Raw genomic sequence first — 15,348 nt, forward strand, 5'->3', positions numbered from 1 at the left:
GAGAGCTGTGGGACGAGTTCTGGTATAGTTTTCGCACGCTAGAGCACCCGGGCTCTCTTTCAGTATCACGGTCGCTTTTAAGCGTTCGTTCGAACAGTGCACCGGGTCCTCGAATCTTAGCATCGAAAGAGCCTAAGGGCCTGTGCACAATGTGCGTTCCACGCTAACTGGATCCCAGCACCCGTAACGAGTGGTAAAAAACACATCTGTCGTTTTGTGCCCTCGAGGGTATCGCTTTGTGCATCGCTCGAGTGGGCCTTAAGCACTTCGCTATAATCCTTCCGCCAAGCACGCTTACTCCATACAAGATGAATCGCTTCCATTATGAGCTATTTTCTCAAGAACTAATTATTTAACAATCTTTCTAGGCGTCTTAAACTTGGCCCACTTACGAAATTATTCACCATCCTCGATTACAGCCACTGTAGTTTAAAGAAGTTGTACATGGCGGCACTGACGTTGCAAACAAGTTGTTGATTTAAAGATGGCGGTCATCGATGAGTTTCAAAGAAGTTGTAGATTTAAAGATGGCGGTCATCGATGAGTTTCAAAGAAGTTGTTGATTTAAAGATGGCGGTCACTGATGAGTTTTAGAGAAGTTGTAGATTTAAAGATGGCGGCCACTGATGAGTACTCGTCATTTTGTGGTATCCCTACAAAATTAAGATTATTAGAAAATGTACAAATATTAAGATTTACTTACATTTTGAAGAAGTTGTAGGTTCAAAGATGGCGTTGTTGATGAGTTTTAGAGAAGTTGTAGATTCAAAGATGGCGGTCACTGACGAGTACTCTCCATTTTGTAGTATCCCCACAGAATTAACATTATTAAAAAATGTACAAGTATTAAGATTTACTTACGTTTTGAAGAAGTTGTAGATTTAAAGATGGCGGTCATTGACGAGTTTCAAAGAAGTTGTAGATTTAAAGATGGCGGTCACTGACGAGTACTCTTCATTCTGTAGTATCCCTAAAAAAATTAACATTATTAATAAATGTGGAAGTATTAAAGTTTATTTACGTTTGAAAGAAGTTGTAGATTTCAAGATGGCGGTCACTGACAAGTACTCCTAACATCATTATTAGAAAATTGTACAGTTATTAAGGTTCCATTAATGGCAAACGTTTTAAAGATGGTGGCGACTAGCGACCAGCATGATAGTCGACTCGTTAAGGATTGCTTTACTCGATTTAGGTGAACGACGACCGCGAGGATCGGGCGAGAAATTGACCAAATGGTAATTGAAGTGGTATCAGCGGCGTATCGTTTGAACGAAAATATCGAAGTGTTCGCGACGGCGTGGGCGCGGCGACACATGAAAAGGTTAACGGTGCCCCACATCGCCATTAATAAATGAACGTATGAAAATCGATAGACCGGCCGTCGTAGATACGGGAGTTCGCCGCACAAGTTGTAGGTGCTGGTTTCTCGGTCTACGGTCGGCCTGTTGTATTTTTAAATCGTTCCTGTCCGTTTTCGATCGCCTGCATTAAAGATTTTTCCAAATTAATAATTCAAACGCGACGAAAATCGTCCATTCTCCATCGAAACCCAAGGAAACCGTCGCCTGAAACTACTTCACGTACAAATTAAGATTTCTACCGCAGCCATTTTGAAAATCGTATGAAATTATTTAAATTATTCGAGGGGGCAGAATTTTTCTCGTGGAAAGTGGCGGAGAATAGGTAATCTTCTTTATGAAAAGCCTCGAGAACGAATAAATAAAAAGCTCGGACGGAGCGGGGAATCCCGAACACGGCCCCGATATTATAAAACGGGGCTTTTCCTTTCTTTTTTCTTTTATTTCTGTTTTCCACCGGAGGGGGATCCAATTGAGAAGATTAAAAAAATATACAGCTTCGACGTCGGCAGTATCGCGGCTCAAATTACAATAATTATTCGCAGCTCGAAAGACATATGAGCCTAAAGCTTTTGCAAATGGATTATGGAGAAGCCCCAAGCATCGACCTGTCTGTCTATCTATCGAAACCTTGCAGCATGTTTTAATTGGTACAATGAACGCCGGATACAACGTTGAATATGTTCCACCGGGATCGTCTGTTCCAACAAATAATTGCGTCACGATCGCCATTTATTATTTATTAACGTTCCTCTTCCTCGACAACAACAAAAAATTATAAAAACGACTGTGATATCGAATCGCGTTATTCAATATACCTCGACGCAATGGCGTTCGTGGCCAATTACTAAATTTCTCATTAAAATTCTCGATGAGATGTTGCTGTACAAGGCACTGCATTAATGTATGCACGTTTATTCCGTCGTTCTTGATATTTGATTTGTCCGAGTCGCCCAGAAAACACGCTCCTCCAATTATTTCGAGCAGCGCAATTACACTTGTCGAGTATAAAATGAACGGGAACGTACGAAGGCCGTACCCGTACAGACCCCGGGTTCGAAAGAACAACGAACAAACCATTGTCGTCATTTTTCTTTGTCCCTTCTTGTCGAAAAGAAATGAAAACACTCCGAAAAGAGTACACACGCGTCGAGATTGTTTCACCCCGGGGCGGAATCGCGTTGTCCCGTCTGCGTTTCTGCCCCGAGTCCGACTCTATCTGGGTTAAGTAACTAAATCAATCAACTCTGAGAAAACAGGACAACGCAATTAGCGATGCCGCGCGAATCCGACAGATTCGTAAAAAATAAGAAGAAAATCACTGAAAAGACAAACGTCGACCTCTCGATCGCTGACAAGCGAAGAATCTTGTCTCTTTTCCTTTCGTTGTGGACAAGTTTGGACAGGTTTGGACAAGTTTGGACAGGTTTGAACAAGTTTGGACAAGTTTGGACAAGTTTGTACAAGTTTGGATAAGTGTGGACAAGTATGAACAAGTTTGGACAAGTTTGGACAAGCTTGAACAAGTTTGGACAAGTTTGGACAAGTTTGTATAAGTATGGACAAGTTTGTACAAGCTTGAACACAAGTAGAAACAAGTTTGAACAAGTTTGGACAAGCTTGAACAAGTTTGGACAAGTATGGACAAGTTTGTATAAGTTTGTAAAAGTTTAAACCCAAATATGAACAAGTTTACACAAATATGGACAAGTTTGTACAAGTCTGAACAAGTTTGTACAAGTCCGAACAAGTCTGAACGAGTTTGTAGCGGAGGAAACAAGCAGTTTTTACGACTTTCCAGCTCCGAAGGGTCCGTGCCCCGTCCTGGGAATCCGGAAAAACGTTTTTCCCTTCGTTCTACGTCTCCAAGACGACTAATAGGAAATTCGCGCGGCTAAGACGCGCCATTTAGTCCCGTTTTATTGGCACCTTCGCGAAGCCAACGTTATTTCTCTATTGTGCGGACGACGTGCATTCACCGAGCCGGATCGATCGTCCGTTGAAACTGTTTTGAGAGGTAAAGAAAAGGAATCTCTGGTCGTTCCGTGGGCCGATGTGCAACTTCATTGTGCTCGATTGTACGTGGGACTGGCTGACAATGCCAGGCGAGTCCCGTGTTTTATGCGATGCGTTCGAACGAAGCGTTCTTGTCACCCGCAGATGCGATTTCTTTTTTTTTTTATCCCCGTTTAAAGTGTACGTATCAGACGACGGCGTTCAGTTTCATCGTATTTAGATTTTACCGTGGATTCGGACCGTTCATTGTTCCCCGCGGTCCCTTTTGATATTGTCAACGAATTGGAAACCGACGTTGCATCGAAACCTTCTGCCCGATTACCTCGAGACGGGCTTGCAAGTTACGAAAGTCCTCTGTGTTTGTTATTCGATCGAAACAATGATAGCTTTGCTGATATTAATTCTCGATACAAACTGTTTTGTTGTGTCAAATTTACCTTATAATTTCATTGTTCTCGCGATCTATTTTGATATTGTTACGAGTCCTCTGTTTGGAGACTCTGCTTTAGACGACTCGGTTAACCGGTTGCGAGAAAGACAAGAGCAGCGTGGCCCTCTAGTGGCGAGTACAGGAACCAACATACTAGTTTTTCTGGTATTAACTGCTGATGCAAACTGTGTTTATCGGGTACTTTGTAATTTATATTTTATGATTGTTGTTAGATGTTTTGTGCTGATTTGTTGCGTTAATTTTTTATTGCAGCAGCTCCATTCAGAGTATAGGAGCACGTACACATGGCACGAATACACTGGGCCGCACCAGGAGCATACGGTCGTCCGTCGAGCGCCGCAACCACCGCCGACGTCGAGTAAGTTAACCCCTGTTTCTTGTTAAAATAGTTTTCATATACTGCATACAGGTTGTCCCATGCGACTGGATCGAGCTGCATCGTCCCTACGGTTCAGTATAGCAAACGTACACGAGATAAAAGCAAATAGATTCGACGCCTCCAACGTCCACAACACTATAAACAATACTCACAAATATAAACACACTTTATTATAAATTTATGCACTTTTCAGTCCATTATTCTTGATCAAAGGGTTCCACTGAATTCTCTGACCCACGATTTCCTACCAGATTGTAATTTCAAAATATAGTAATGTATAGAGGAATAGTTGGAGGCCTTCGAAACCATTTAACTTTGCCTCCGGGCAGTCTTTGCTATTTAAAACCGTCGGAAGGACTCGATTTGACCCAATTGCACGGGACACTTCGTATAATTTCTTCTTCTCACGATCTAGCGAAATCAGTTTCTTGATCAGATAGTCTCATTAGCTATATCGTCGCATAGTTGGCTCGGTACCGATGTCTGAGCAAACAGAGACCTAAATGTCGAACCATTCGGGACCGAGATTTTGCTCAGCTATTCGTACCATGCTGGTTAAAAGTTAATTGTCTTCACAAACTCGTTGGAATCATGTTATCCGGCCGCGAGCGTGAAAAAAAAAAGAAAATGGCCGCCGCGCAGCCACCCGGCAAGATATGCAAATTCCTTGGAAATTCATCGTCGCCTAAGCGTGATGATCACCCGGGAATGATATAAAATTTAGCGAGATTCTCGCTACGCGGAAGTACATCCGGGCACCGGCGTTTCCGTTCTCCCGCCGCGTAATTAAGAAAATCGACGCGTCCACTGGTTAACGAATTGCGTGGCGAGACGTGCAATTTTGATATCTCGAGTACGTGGACTTTCCATTCTGCACGTTTCCGCCAGGTAAACGAAATTCACGCTCGTCAATGATTCGCATTTTATCGACTGTTTTTTTTATCATTTTCGTTTTCTTTTCATATTTTCTCTCCCTTTTTTAGTATTTGTAAAGGTGTTTAGTGACTTTTCTTTGATCGTGCTGCCACTCGTATGTATAATTATATATATATCGTATCGATATATCGCACATGCTCTGTCGTCACGTTTCACCCAACGGGTTCACAACCACGCCATGTCTCACCCTCGTGACTCGTTTACGTGCCATAAGTATGTATAATAATTTTCTATCACTACGTCTATATTATACTCCAACCGAACACGTATCTATACGCAGGCTCGCCATTAGATATTGTCGCGATCTCAGATCACAACACTGTGACGCCATATTGGAAGACGCCATGTTGGAACCAAGGCGCCATATTGGAAACACAAACTTCGTAACTTCGCGAAGGTAATTTGAACCCACGAGCGTTTGTAAATTTTTGTGGGTAGGAAAACTTCGATTTTTCAAAATGGCGTCGCAGGAATTGGCTCAGATATCAGCTAATAACAAGAATAACTTTGATTTTATGTAAAATAGCTTCCAAACAATTTCTCTGGCGCGTCCTGCGTGTACACTCGTCGGATCGTCTCGATGTTGTGAAGCATCACGTTTTTTCTTACTCTTTTCTTCGATTGTTTTTTTTTTTTGTTCTTATTCCGATGCCTGCGTGACCAAAGCGAGTAGATCGCCTAGAATTCAGCGACACAGACCCCGGAATGTTCGCCTAGTTTTTTCGTCCCGGTCGAAAAATAATTAGCCCCGTTCGAATTTATCGGGTATCGGTGATCCGGTAAAGCATTTCGCAAAACGATTCACGGTTCGATTTGGCAACGAGTCCGGCCCCCGTCGACGATGGACGTCGGTTTTTTTTTTTGTTGGGAGCAGCATCGAAAATCGAAAACGAGAATAGACGAATCGTGGCGATGGGAGAGATAATAAAAAAAGAAAAAAACTAAGGAAAAATAGAGAAAAGACCACACGGTGCCAGCTGCGAATTTTGATTGCAGCGACGCAAGCGAGCGCGAAGCTACAATCGGCCAAGTCGACCGAGGATGAGAACAACGAAGGTAAGACGAACGATCGGAGCTACGCAAACATCTCTAGATTATTACGGTTTATTTCGCTCGTTTTTTAGCCCCTTATTCACCACTCCCCTCAGGGGAATTTCCGCTGGCCTTGCTCCATTTTACCTTTTTTCTTTTCTCACCCCTGCTCGCCCCCCTTTTTTCTCCCCAGTTTCGCGAGCAACCCTTTTTCCGTAAAACATTCGCTTTCGGGGGTCCTCGCGAGGCTCCAAAGCGATCTTGGCGATGAATTTTCGCATGCTTGCTTCCTGGTGCATCGATCATGCGTTTGCGAGCCTGGTTCGCGCTGATGCATCCAGTATCGACAGCTTTTATCAACCAGTAAATGATCGATCGATCCTGAAGAGTGGTATTTTTTATTATTTCAGAACAAAAAGCTTCTTCTCGGTCGATAACAGCGCGAACCAGGTCTAAATGTTTTCATCCACCCCCCCTCGACGTGCTTTCCATAAATTCAGCGTCGAAATGCAACCCATTAGGCTGTGTTTAGGTTTCCATGAATGTGAATAGGAACTTTCGAGCGATCGTAAAAGGAGAAAGAAACGCGACGATCGAAGGTGCATCTCGAATCTCGTTCGTTTCGAACGCTTCCGCATTTGTTTGCACGAAATTCCACAGTGCGCTCACACGCCTACGCAATCATTGAATTCCACGGCTCGTTGTGGGAGAACTGGAGCAACGACGGTTTCTAAATTATTTACCTCGAGTTTTTATTTTCGGTGAAAGTTTGGAACGAGTCCAATTACCTGGGCGCGAAAAGGAGGACCGTTGATCACGTAATTATCATTCTGCTCGCGGAGCAAACGCTTCTCGGGGGGGTTCTTAGCGTCGATTCCCGTCGATAGAGCAAAGTAGTCTCGCATTTCAGCCTTTCTCATCGTTCTCGAAAGATGTGCATCTAGCCGCCTGCACGAAAATATTTTTCACGGCTGCTTGGGCTGTGTCTCTGTGCATACGGCTCTTTCAAACGAGACGCTCTCGACGACTGACGGCCCTTTAAGCCCAGTCGAGCGAACTTCGAAACGAAAAGAATAAATAGGTCTCGAAATTTACCAAACATAACAAAAAAAATTCAAACGATACGAAAATTAATTAAAGATAATGTAATTAAAACATCCCCATTTATTCTTTTGGACTACTCTGACTACTTGAAAAGTAACCTCATAAAGGACGTTGGCTTCTGTAGGCAAACGATCATTCTCTTTGCAATCAAAAACTATTATTCTTCTGTTTATTTTTTTTAAATCATACATACATACGTCTAACATCTCGAATAATTTGTAAATTATGCGTTGTACGGAAATTTCGATTGCTTTTCCGAGCCTTTAATACTCTATTAACCACAGTTTTCCATACAACGCATATTTTATATTCAAGGACAGCATGTTAGGTGTTTTTAATCTATTTAATTACGCTGCTAAAAAAACTTGCATCGCCTGAATTACTCTGAATAGTAGTCGTAATATTAAAAATTTTGTATCTTCGTTAAAATTTGCCCGAAAACTCGCGACAGAGATTAAATTAAAGACACTTTTAATTGCTCGCCCCTTCAGCCAACTTCGTTCGTGTCTAAGGTGCGATCCTCGCTCGAGAATGTTCAGAAATTTGAAGAAAAGACGACTTTTAAAGCCCCTTTGATGTGTGACACGTCCACCGTGGCGTGCAATAATTTATCCCCCGACCCTGACGTTTAGTGTCGCGATCCTTCGAAACAAACCGAAACAGCACGAAGGATTTATAACCGGGGACCTTTAAAAAGCGTCCGCCATTCTCTACGGTTTTACGTCGTTCAACATTTTTCGAGCATTGTCGGACCTCGCGAGAACAAGAAACAACGGTTTTTTCATTTACGAACAGAAAACTATTCGATATTCTCCGTAGCCTACAAAGAGAACGCGTTTCCACGCATGCTTGTACAATTTAAAGTCGATTGCTGCGTTACTTCGAGATATTCAGGTCACTTTTTAGTAAAACGGCTTTAAAGTTTCAATCACGGTCTTTGGAAGGGATGCATTCATTGTATTTTGTTCCCTTTATACTCTTCAAACCTTTATAATGAAAATCAAAGACCGCCATATTATATAGACCTATCGAATATCGAAGTATCGAAGCATCGATATATCGGAGTATCGAAGTATCGAAGTATCGAAGTATCGAAGCATCGATATATCGACGTATCGACGTATCGAAGTATCGAAGTATCGAAGTATCGAAGTATCGAAGCATTGATATATCGACGTATCGAAGTATCGAAGCATTGATATATCGACATATCGAAGTATCGAAGCATCGACATATCGATGTATCGACGTATCGAAGTATCGAAACATCGATATATCGCCGTATCGACATATCAAAGTATCGATATATCGAAGCATCGACCAGTAATGAACGCACAAGTGGAAGGGTCGTCCAATTTGATTACCGTAATAAGTTTTGGACAAATTTTAACGAAGATACGAGACAGTAAAGTCTGGCCACTTTTCAGAGAACGATGCGGAGCATTTGTTTCGGCAGCGTGGCTTCAGTATCTCGAGCTTAATCGCAGTAAAAAGCGTCTCGTCTGAAAGAGCGTTAAAGGTGCGCGCCTCCCCTTGGACTTCAGGCCGATTGTAGCGATTAATCGTTGCAATTAGACCGCAGCAATTAATATCGCAGCGATTCTCGATCGTTCCCCGCCCCTCGCGTACGTCGAAAAGTCTCGATCATCAAATTGCGACGATTAATCGTCCCTGCGATCGGGCGAGACAATCACCAGAGACAATTAATCTCGTGTTGCGCACGGGAGACCAGGTGCCAGTGTAATCGCGTCGCCCGGATAATGAGCGACGAATTTAATTAACGTCGCGGTACACGAGAACACGTTAGACGGAGTCCGGTGAAAATTGGCCCCCCCCACCCCCCCACCCCTGGCAAGGAGAACGAAGAGAACCACGATTAAAGATAATTTCCCTTTATTCTTTTCATCGAAGGCTATTCGTATTCGTCGCGAACGCTCGCGGAAATGTTTAAAACGTTTAAACATCCCTTTTTTTATTTGTCTCCGGAGGATGGACTCATCGATCGTTGCCTCGCGGAACGACGTAAAACTTTTATCGCGCTGATATTCCGTAATTCTCGCGGTGCAAGAAACCCGAGTGTTTCGGAAGACTCGCGAGGCGACCCACTTTTTCGGTAACGATCACACTTTGTTCCCACTGAAAATCATTCCTCCCCGTTCTGACCTGTTTTCCCCAGCCGGCCAGATGACTAACCAATGTTTCCCGACGTGCGTGCTCCACATTGCAACGAATCTCTACAATCGTTCCACGACGCGAACTTCCCGGCTATTTTAAAACCAGGATCGATCCGCAAGGAAACCTTCGAGCGAAACTCGTCAACTGCCAATTTTTTTCACCTCTCCAAGGACCCCTATCCGCGGAACGTTCCCCTGTTGCGATTAAAAACACCCCGTTGGAGACCAACGCGGCGCTTGACTCCGCGAGGAATCGATGTGCAAGCACAGGTGGACGTTTAAATACTTTTTCTAGGCTCTCTCTAGGTTTCGCGCTAACCTCGCGACACTTTCGCGGCAGGTGTCCTCAATTGCTATCGACTCGATTCGATCAACCTGATGAATCGTACCGGCGATTCGTTATCGCTGTTTGAACGTAACAAACCGCGCGTAATCATACGTTCCTCCCCCCCCCGTATTTGTACTCGTTCCAACCCCTAAAACCGATCAACACCGTCGTTCGTTAAGTTCCAACCTCGAACATCGATCGAACGCAAATCTCGAAAGATCGTTTGACTCGATCGTATCGAATCAGACAGAGTCAGGAAAAATAGGAAACAAAGTGTAGCCACCTATTTCGGTGTCTTCGCTCGTAAAAGCACTACAGTCTGTCCCAGATTCTGGAATCCACGTTTCATTGTCTGATTCTATTCCTCTAGGCGCATTTGTTTCGCAAAACAACTTTTCGTAAACATTTGTATCTCGATGTGACCAATTTTACGGTGACTCCCCCGGTGGAATTCCTCCCGTACCTTTTTTTTTTTCTCTGTTTTCTTTGTTCCGCCCATCGCGAAACTTTTACTTTCGACGATCTCGAGGCATTCAGAGCGGCGGGCACGAGTTGTTCCATTGGCAGAAATGAAAACGTCGGTGATAATTGATTCATAGCCAGCGAGTCGAGCGACGCTTGGAAATCGAGAAAGGAGAGACAGAGAGGAGGTACTTATCAGTTTCATTCACGGCTGCTATTGATACACGCGGAAATCCTCCTCACGGTTTTCTGGGCTAAACTACAACTTCGCGACGCGGCTGACCGAGAAAAGACCGGCCAGCCAACCGTGTACTGGCTGCTCCAACAGAAACTGACACGAATTCTACACTGTCGCAAGCCTTTTTCCTATGGATTTTTCCAACCAAAAGCTGTTTTTAGCTGGACACCCCGTATTACCGGGCCGCGTCGCAAATGGAATTCCAATTAAATGAAAATGGCGAAAGTTTTCAGCGACCCTTTCGTTCCGACTCGATGAACCGAAAAAAAAGCGTGGAAACGTGCCCGTCGCGCTATTGCTTTCCATCCTTCGATCCTATACCCCCGTTTCTGCCATTGGTTCTCGCCTTGGCCCGCGATCGATCGCTCCGCAGCGTGTTTCTTTTCAGATTCCATCAATCTTCCATGCACCTTCGCTCGTCCGTCTCGAACAGTTAGTAACTTGCACGTTGCACGACATTTACGACCGTCCACGGGGTAGCCTCGAGAGGGTTGAAACCAGGGAATCGCATGTGTTTGCAAAGAACCCCTTTGGCCAACGAATTACAACTCCAAACTTTCAAACCTCCATATATGTATGTATGTTCTCCTAAAAATTATGTTCAGTAACAAGCATAGACAAGTTTGTACAAGTACATAGTAGGGGAAACGAGCTGTTTTTACGACTTCCTGGTATTGTTTGGCGCCCATAGTTCTATCAACAAAGTGCTGGTCCGCATCGTTACTGGTTTACGGATGTTTCGCAGATTGCACCGGTGCAATCTTAATGGAATCGCTTCTCCTTACAAATTGAGCCCTTTCCGTAACTGTCTGCAAGGTTTTGCGCTCCAAATTCACCGTTTCGCGGCCGTAAATTAACTCCATTGGTCGTACACCTCCCCGCGGATCGGATCCAGAGACTTCCGAGGGTAATCCCCGTTCGAAACTGTGCAAATCGTGGTAGTTCGTTGCACGTGGTCCTAACTCGATGGCCAGGGTCTGCACCATCCGCATCGCACGACATTTTCCGTATTAGTCGTTTCCGGAGGAACGAGGACGATATGCATCTCTTCGTGCACGATCTAATAATTCAGGCCCTCCCCCCCTCCCCGCCCCCGTAAAACGAAGCATTCCCTTACGGATTTCCATTCAGCTACGCAACTGGAGCACAAAGCCGGGATCCATCCGATGCGATTACCTTTGAGCGAGATGCGCCGCGAGAGTCGTCGTTATCTGCTTTTTTTTTGTTCACTTCCCTTTGCCCCGTCGATGATTTCTTAAAGCGGGCCTACCCCCCGAAAGGGATCGATTTTTTCGTCCCGCGGAACGGAAAACGAGGCTTGGGCGCGGGTATCGATCGATCGTTTCGTCGCGGGGGACCGATCGAACGCGAGACTGGAGCCGCGGAATCGAGACTCCGGCGATAAAACCGAGACGCCGGGATCGTCGGGGCTCGTTCGATCGGAAAATAGAGACGTAACGTTGATTTCATTGATCAACGAGCCGGGGATGTTGGAACGTAGCCACCGAAACACGATCGAGACTCGAATCACGCTTATTTTTAGGAGAAATTCTCCCTCGAATTTACCCGCTTATCATTTATCACACGCTTGTGCAAACGAGTCAACATTCCAAGGACGAAATCTCTGGCAACGAGAGGACTCGTGATAGTTACCAAAAAATGTAGAAGATCAGTAAGTTCTTGTACTCGATGGGGGGGGCTCGAACGCAAAATTCTTTACAGGATCGTGATAAACAAAGGTGATAATCTAGAATTAAAAGGAGACACATCCTTTAAAGAAATTTTCTTTTTCCAAGCTCAGAGCCCCCCCCCCGAAATAGTCGCCATTTTGTTTCCTGAGCGAACGTCCCCGGGGAGACGGTGCATTAAAATTGCAAAGACGGTTACATAACCGAGTCAATATTCCACGCACCGTGACACACACACACACACGTGATTATTCGAGCACATACGCTGCTGACGCACGCAGACACGCGTCTACGGACGCCTGGCGTCGCATCGATCTTTCGTCGTGTGCATTGTCGCCTCTGGCGACGTCCGGCGAGAATAGCCGCGTTCTAAAAGCGTGGCTGTCGCGCGCGGCCCGACCGGAAATAACGGAACGCGCGCGGTGACGTTCCGGTAGCCATTTCGCGGGGAAGTCCTCGCGAAAGGCGGGCAGGAAGCCGCGAGGACGAGCGTGTCGTACGACGCCCCGCCGTGCTTTCCAGACAACTTGACCCCCCCGTCGTTCAACTTCACCCCGCTCAACGATATACCGTTCGAATCCGATTTCCGTTGACCTTAATTCACCGTGTAAAGCGTAAGGGCTCTCGCGGACCGCTCCCCTGGCGTGCCACGAGAAAAATAACTGTTTCGAATCTTCGCACGCGATGTTTCAAATCGTTAGACTTTCAAAAGAAACAAAAAGTACGGTCGGTGTTTCGTAATCGATATTACGGCTGCCGTTGATACACCGGAGCCCCGGTTGTGCGATAAAAAGTAAAGAAAACTTCGCCATTGAGGAAACTCTGGCGCGAGCGCCACCTGCCGGAAGGACCTTTCGCGACTCGAGTCCCATTATTTTACCCCAGAACCGTTTATCCGCGAGACCACGACCCTCTCGAGACGCTCGTCGCTTTGTCGTTTTGATCGTATTTCAGAGATTCTTGCGTTCGAGCGAAAAGAGACCACTTCCGGTTGCAGGTATCCCCCCCGCAGGGCGTATAGCGTGCAAACAGTGCCTGAGTACGGTTTGTAAAGCGCGAGTTTGGGCATCTCGCGCAACCGCCGTGGACATTGCTGAACACTTTGTTTTGCTTCTTCTTCTAGAGAGAATGCTTTGTTTATCGTGCGAACGATTTGTAGCAGCTTCCGCTTGTTCAACATGCTTTTGCCTCGAGAAGTTCGCTCATTTGTGAGTTCGTGTTGTCTTTTTTTTTTTTGTTTTCTCTCTCTCTCTCTCTCTCTCTCTCTGTGGCGAACACGCGCAACACACACGAGCGCGAGCACGCACACGCTCTCGACCGCCGATGTTAATTAGTCCATTAACAGAAATCGATTTTCGCTTCGAGCGAAGCCTCGAGCGTGTTTCGGCCACTCGAGACTTCGTCGAACCGCACCGGGAATGTCGAGGGTGGGGGAAAGGGGGTGGAGAAGGGACAGCGAAAGCTTTCGAGTTTGAAACGATAAACGATCGAATCGATTCGAATTCGATTCGACTCGAGGGTGAATCGTTCTCTGTTAATCGAAGCGGTCGAGATGGGTGAAGAGACGGTCGATGAACGCGCGATTTGGAGGCTTTCAACGGGGCACGATGTTCGTTTCAGGACCCACCTTGGAACCGCCGTTGCCGAGACGAAAGAAATGCCCGGAGCTCGCGTACAAGACGCACGAGTTCATAACGGCGGCCGACGGAGGTGGCATAGACGCCGTCGACTCGAACGTTGTAGCTGACAAAGTTCGGGTACGTGTGCAAAAGGCAATTAACTATAGTATACGATAGTAAAATTCCGATCATCTGGGGCAATCACGAAAAATTCGATATACCGGATAACTGGAATACAGCTACGTACGAAGTGATAAAAGCAAGGAATGTAATCACTGCCGAGGGATACAACCTTACATTCAATAGTATTTTTTTCGCCCATTTTTCTGGTATTTAATATTCTTAGAATTTCTACATATTCCACGCCTAAATACGCGTCGATTGCATTTTGAAACATTAGAATCCTCCAATCCGTTCGGAAGTTATGGTATTTTAAAGATAAACACGAAATTTAAGGGGAATGTATCAACGGTATGGTCAGACATTGTATTTTCGGTAAGGAATTTTTTTCTCGAAACTGCGTAGGATTTCGAGGGTATGTATAATCACCGAAAATGATTGTAATAGATCCATGCAACTAGAAATAATTTTTTCATAGTGATTCAAAACATTTTAATTTTTATGAAAATTTCACAAATTCTCCAATTTTTTTCTCGGAATTGGCTAGGAATTCGGGGTTATACCCATTGACCAAAAATGAGTGTAATTAACCCCTCTAGCTAAAAATAATTTTTTTAGAACGATTTGAAATTTTTTTTTTTCGGCGAAAAATTTCACAACTTCTCGAATTTTTTTCTGGAATATGGCTAGGAATTCGGTGTTATGCCTATTGACCAAAAATGAGTGTAATTAACCCCCCTAGCTAAAAATAATTTTTGTAGAACGATTTGAAATTTTTTAATTTTGACGAAAAATTTCACAAGTTCTCCAATTTTTTTCTCGAAAGTGGGTAGGATTTCGAGGTTATGTCTATTGACAAAAAATGATTGTAATTAACCCCCCTAGCTAAAAATAATTTTTGTAGAACGATTTGAAATTTTTTTTTTTCGGCGAAAAATTTAGGGACTTCCCCCTGTCGATTTTTCTTGAAAACTAGTTTTTCATTTTTAATAAATTTGTTTGATGCCGTACGGAAATTTTGTTTAATACTTTTTTGTAGGTACTGATGGGCTCTACTTCAGAAAAAAGTTTCATTGAAATATATTAACTCTTGTAGGAGTTATGGCTGTTTGAAAATTGGGGAATTTTTATGGGGTTTTTCTAAGTATACAGGGTTAAAGAACATCTCTTTCAATATTTTTATAATTTCTACATATACTTGACCAAAATACACGTCGTTTGCCGCCTCAAACATTAAAATCCTTCCATCCGTTCAGAAGTTATGATTTTTTAAACGAATGCATGAAATCTCGAGAGACCATTTCTGACCTCAGATTATATTTTCGGTAAAGAATTTTTTTCTCGAAACTGCGCAGGATTTCGATGTTATGTCTATTGACAAAAAATGATTGTAATTAACCCCCCTAGCTAAAAATAATTTTTTTAGAACTATTTGAAATTT

At 44.2% G+C, this 15,348-nt stretch overlaps 1 protein-coding gene across 2 annotated transcripts in view; it reads left to right on the plus strand.

Annotated features, from left to right (window-relative positions):
• Nucleotides 1-15,348, plus strand: part of LOC122399721 (cell surface glycoprotein 1) — a 53,302-nt gene that overhangs the window by 22,084 nt on the left and 15,870 nt on the right. For both annotated transcript variants that reach the window (XM_043400615.1, XM_043400616.1), the window contains exons 2-4: nucleotides 4,081-4,186; nucleotides 6,140-6,199; nucleotides 13,789-13,925. In XM_043400615.1, the coding sequence (XP_043256550.1) occupies nucleotides 4,081-4,186; nucleotides 6,140-6,199; nucleotides 13,789-13,925 (303 nt within the window). The remainder of the gene's footprint in view (nucleotides 1-4,080; nucleotides 4,187-6,139; nucleotides 6,200-13,788; nucleotides 13,926-15,348) is intronic.

This window comes from Colletes gigas, unplaced genomic scaffold (assembly GCF_013123115.1).
Source record: "Colletes gigas isolate AHSC1104 unplaced genomic scaffold, ASM1312311v1 Colletes_gigas_Sc00015, whole genome shotgun sequence".
In the NCBI taxonomy this organism is placed as follows: Eukaryota; Metazoa; Arthropoda; class Insecta; order Hymenoptera; family Colletidae; genus Colletes; species Colletes gigas.